The sequence below is a fragment of the Nannospalax galili genome, unplaced genomic scaffold (genome assembly GCF_000622305.1).
Source record: "Nannospalax galili isolate Female #2095 unplaced genomic scaffold, S.galili_v1.0 scaffold634, whole genome shotgun sequence".
Taxonomy (NCBI): Eukaryota; Metazoa; Chordata; class Mammalia; order Rodentia; family Spalacidae; genus Nannospalax; species Nannospalax galili.
In genome coordinates, this window is record NW_008336853.1 from 2269125 (window position 1) to 2274458 (window position 5334).

Below are 5334 nucleotides of genomic sequence, written 5' to 3' on the forward strand. Positions count from 1 at the left end.
GGTGTCTTGCTTCAGACCCTGGCTGGCTGGGCAGGGGGCCGGCTGTCTACCTAGAGTGAGGACCACAGTGTCCCTGGTGGGGACAGTCAGTCACCGTGCAGCTTTCTTAAAGGCCCGTAACCCTCACCAGAGCATGGCAGGAACTTCCTTCAACAAAGAGAGTGAAAATGGTCCCGGTTACCCCATGCTCCTATTCGAGCTGGCCCACCCTAAATGGGAGCGGGGGAGGGGTGGGAGCCTGAGCCAGCTTTTCCTTGCCTCATCTAGGCCCTTCTTTGCAGTTGGCTCACCAGGACACTGCCAAGTCTGCTCTGTGCCAGGGTGGAGGCTGGGCCTGGGGGCTGGGCCCTGGGACCGGTGGCTGCCAGTGGTCCTAGAGCCCTTTGCTTGCCCTTCAGAGAGTTTAAAACTTCCCGAGAGATAAAGAGCTAGCCTTGCTGAGCTGTCGGGAGAGGTGGGGGAGGAGGGTGCCCGGATCTGTTCCCCTTGGGGGCCCAGGCCAGCACAATAGCCCCTGGGGCTGCCACTCTCTGGCTTAAGTGGTTGTCTAGGCAACAGCAGGGGCCAGTTTTGACCAATCCATGGCAGAGACTGGTGAGGGGAGGGAGGCCAGGCAAGAAGGGGGGGTGGTGCTGTCCCCTTGCTGGATCCTATATAAGGAGGAGGGATGGGATCGGAGTGCCCCGGGCTTGACTGTCCCACCAGTGGACTTGGGGACAGAGCACAAAGATGTTTAGGATAGGCCACTGCAAGCCTAGGTCCTGGGGCAGCTTCTGGGCCATCTTGGCCTTAGTGGGACTGGCCACTCGTGCAGGTGAGTGGGTAGTGGAGGGATTCGGGTGCCTGGCAAGGGCCAGGGAAGGGGTGGGGGCAAGACCTTCTACCAGGAGCTACATATGACTGGCCAGGAGGGGGTGCTGTCTCGTCAGCCCCAGAGAACACTGAGTAGCCTGGACAGCTCTGTGCCTAGTTCTCCCAAAAGGGAAAAGGGCGGGCTGCCTCCAAGGGAAGGGCAGCCGGCAGGAGTCTTGATGATAGAAAGATCCTCCATTGTCCTTTGTCCCAGGCAGCTGGGCCCAGGCAGAGGCCACATGGGGACGCCATCAGGATTCAAGTCCTTCAGAGTGACAGATGGGGAGGCGGGGCTAGGAAAATTCATCACCACAGCCTATCTCCTCCTTGCTGGGTCTCCCTCCTACACACAGATGCTCACTCTTGTGAGCCTTCCTTTCACTAGTCCACACATACTTCTACCCCACCCCATGTGTGTGTGTGTCTCTGTCTCCATGCCCTTCTTCTGTTGTCAGACTGTCAGACACCCTCTTTTCTCAACTCTGCAAGGCTCCCTGTATTGCTCTGGCTGGGAGCTAACTCAGTGTGCGTCCCCATCTGACCCCCGATAGCTTCCCTAAGAACACTAGAGCCAGACTGCCTTGGAAGAAGGATGGCAGCAATGACAGTTACCCAGAGGGTCCTAGTCCTTCACTAGTTCACTCATGGGACTTTCTCTGACCCCTTATCAGTCTCATACAGATGAAGTGCCCAATAGGACAGAGCTGGGGCCTTGCTTCCCAGATGGGTGTGGCAGATGCCTGTACTTGGGGAGAGGAGGGAGGAAGATCAGGAGTTCAAGCCAGTCAACCTCAGCTACATAATGAGTTCAAGGCTAGCCTGAGGGCTATGTGAGACCCTGTCTCAAAAAATAGAGAGCTTCCTCTCCGCGACTGCTTTGCTCGTATTCTCTTGTGTCTATTCCTGTCCCTGCTCCCAACGTCATAAGCCCACCCCATCAAAGGTTTTCATGTTTATGTGTATGAGTGTTTTGCCTGCATGTATGTTAGTGGTGCATGCAATGTCTGCAGAGGCCAGAAGAGAGCATCGGATCCCCTGGAACTGGAGTTACAAATGGTTGTGAGGCACCATGTGGATGCTGGGAACCAAACCCAGGCCTCTGCAAGAGCAATTAGTGCTCTTAACTGCTGAGCCATCTCTCCAGTCACCCTTCCCCCATCAAGGTTCTTTTTAAGGGGCTGGTCCCCCTTGCCTCTGTACAGTCTTTCCCTGGTTGGCACCTTTAAGATCAGAGTGGTTGTTTGCATATTATTTCATTTGTGTGTGTGTGTCTGTCTTATGCATCTGTGTGCTTAGGTGCACATGAGTGTGAGTTACATGTAGAAGCCAGAGGTCAACCTCAGATGTCATTCCTTGGGTGCCATCAGCCTTGTTTTGAAACAGGTCTTTTCACTGGCCTGGGGCTTATTGGTTATCTAAGCTGGGTGACAAGACAGGCTCAGGGATCCACCTGCCTTCAGTTCCCCAGCAATGGTATTAGAAGCATGAGCTTTTATGCCCAGCTTTTTAAACCGGGGTTCCAGCTCTTAGCCAACTGAGCTCTCTCTTCAGACCCCACTTTCTTATGTGTATGAGTGTATTGTCTGTATGTGTATAAGTGCACCTGTGTCATCAGAAGAAGGTGCTGGATTCTCTGGAAGTGGAGTTATGGATGATTGTTAGCTGCCATGTGGGGCTGGGATTTGAAACTTGGTCTTCTGCAAGAACAGCCAGGGCTCTTAACCACTGAGCCATCTCTGCAGCCCCCTATTTATTTATTTATTTATTTATTTATTTATTTATTATGACTTATTTTTGTGTGCCTGTTTACTTGTGCCATGCCCATAGTTGGAGGTCAAAGGGCAATTTATGGAAATCAGCTCTCTCCTTCCACCATGTAGAGACATGACATTGAACTTAGGTCGTTGGGCTTGGCAGCAGGTGTCTTTACCCACTGAGTCATCTTCCTGGCTCTTATTTTATTTTATTATTTTTGACAGGGTCCCTGTAGCCCCAGCCTGCCTGGAACTCACTATGTAGACCAAGACCAGGCTGCCTCAGTCTCACAGAAATCCACCTGCTTCTGTCTTCCAAGTGTTGGGGTTAAAGTTGTATACCATCATGCCTGGCTATTTATTTATTTTGTTGACAGGGTCTTGCTATGTAGCCCAGGCTGGCCTTGAATTCTTAGCAACCCTTTTGTCTCTGTCTTTGTGTGTTTATCACTTGTCTGCTTTGTTGATTTGAGCGTTCCTGTGTATGAGGACTCACCTTATTTCATCCACTGTCACACACCAGGCTCTTAGGACAGTGCCAGTCATGTAACAGGTGCTCAGTACCCATTTGTTAGTGAATGTGCCACTTCTGACAACTCTTCTGAGGGGTTTACTGGAGAGTCATTGAAGTTAGAGGGTCAGGGACCCAGAGTTTTCTCCACCCACCTCTGGGGGTCTAGCATCATGGACGACACCAGTTCATGGAGACTACAGCTCTGGGCAGCAAGCAAAAGTCTTGATGACAGAAAGATCCTCCATCATCCACTGTTCCAGGCAGCTGGGCCCAGGCAGAGGCCGCATGGGGACGCCATTAGGATTCAGGTCCTTTAAAGTGATAGCTGGGGAGATAGTGCTGAGACCACTCCCTGACCGGAACCCACCTCAGGTTCAAGGACATACTCCCGGTTCTACATGGGCCAAACCTGCCCACCCATATGGGCTCCTGGATTCTTAGGTACCTCATGGCCACAAATAGGTGTCACAGCCTCCTCCCTAGGTCTCCTGCCCTCTTCCCACACCCAGGCACACATGTCTCCATCTGGTCCCTCTGTACCCTTAGATGGAGGCCCTAGGCTGGATTCCTTCTCAGACGTATGTACTGTGTCCCTTCCTGCTGCAGCTCAGAGAGCCGACATGGGTGGGGAGGCAGCGGGTACCTCCATCAACCACTCCCAGATGCTGCTCCAGCGCCTGCAGGACCTGTTGAGGCAGGGCAACGCCAGCGATGTCATTCTGCGAGTGCAGGCTGTGGGCACAGATGAGGTCCGAGCCTTCCACACCCACCGTTTGCTGCTGGGGCTGCACAGTGAGCTGTTCCGGGAGCTGCTGAGCAACCAGAGCGAGGTGGTGCTGCAAGAACCCAGAGATTGTGCCGCTGTCTTTGACAAGTTCATCAGGTAGGCAAGGGAAGGACCCAGTACTACTGCCCTTCCCTGGCCCCTGGCTTCTCCACCCACTGCAGGGTCACAGAAGCCCAGCCTTCGAGGTCGTCGTGTCTGCTTTCCAGTGTCATAGCGTGACACACAATACCTCCTCCGTCTCTGTGTCCACCGCCCTCTTGTGCAATTCAGCAGGCTCCCTGTTGTGGTCTGTGTGTTGTGTAGTTCCAGGCTACTTGCTGGCCCTGGGAGTCTCTTCTGAGCCATTTCCAAATCTGGCTAAGTTTCCTGGATGGTCTGTATCAGCCTAAAGGTTTGGGACCAGCAATCTCTTAAGGTCTCCATGTGGCTTTGGAACCATAGGGCTAAGGAGCTGAAAGGTTAGCCAGCTCTGACTCACCCCTCAGCTTCCTGCACAGGACGAAAGGCTCACAAGACAGTCTAAGAAAGTGACCCTGTTCTGATGACTCAGAAAAATGGCTGCAGAATTCCAGACATCACCTTCAAGTTCCAGGCAACACAAAGGGGGTAAAAACAGAAAGTCTTCCCAATACAGCCAAGCGGAGTGCTGTGTGCCTCAGTGGGACTGGCAGGAAGGATGGGATGGGGGACAGCAGAGTGACAAGAGTCAGAGACAGAAATATGGCCAACAAGGAAGAGGGAAAGACATAGCAGGAAAGGCTGAACTGCAAAGAGGAGAGGAGGTTACCCAGGTAGGCACCTACTTTGTTGTAAGATGCTTCATTCTCACTTGGTACCACAATACCTTAGAGGCAGGCTGTCCCTTTCCGTAGAGGACCAGTTTAAGGTTCATCTAAGTGAACGGACTTGCAAGGAGGATGTAGAACAGGGATCTGAGCACAGACTGCAGGCAGGGAAGCCAGAACCTCTTCTCATTTATTCTAGCGTACAGTAAGACACCTAGAAGATGCTTAATAAATACGTGTGATTTCCATGGCAACAGACACCAAAAGAGGCTGCAACAGGTGGGCAGGGGCCTTAAGAGGGAAAGATGGGAAGTCTCAGGGCCCATTCATCCAAAGTGGAGTCCCCTCTCCATTCAAGGAAAGTAAGCTAAGGGGTTCAGTGACTTTATCCTCTCTCTCTCTCTCTCTCTCTCTCTCTCTCTCTCTCTCTCTCCTTTTACTTTCAGTTCCCCAGGTACTATGGGCCAAACTCAGGCCACCCCCAAAGGCACAATTCTTTCTCACTTTTCAGAAGTAAAGAAGAGGGCCTTGAAACTGGGCCCTAGCATCAAGAAGGGAAAGTTTGAGGCCCTCTGCTCCACCGGGTGGCCGGCTTTCGGGGTAGGGTGGCCCAACCAGGGGTCTCTTTCTCTGGATACCATA

General features: G+C 52.6%; 1 protein-coding gene across 1 annotated transcript in view; it reads left to right on the plus strand.

Annotated features, from left to right (window-relative positions):
* Positions 1–680: 680 nt before the first annotated feature.
* Positions 681–5334, plus strand: part of Btbd17 (BTB domain containing 17) — a 6832-nt gene continuing 2178 nt past the window's right edge. Inside the window, exons 1-2 of the mRNA XM_008831474.3 lie at positions 681–814; positions 3727–4003. Of these exons, the coding sequence (XP_008829696.1) occupies positions 730–814; positions 3727–4003 (362 nt within the window). The 5' untranslated portion in view covers positions 681–729. The remainder of the gene's footprint in view (positions 815–3726; positions 4004–5334) is intronic.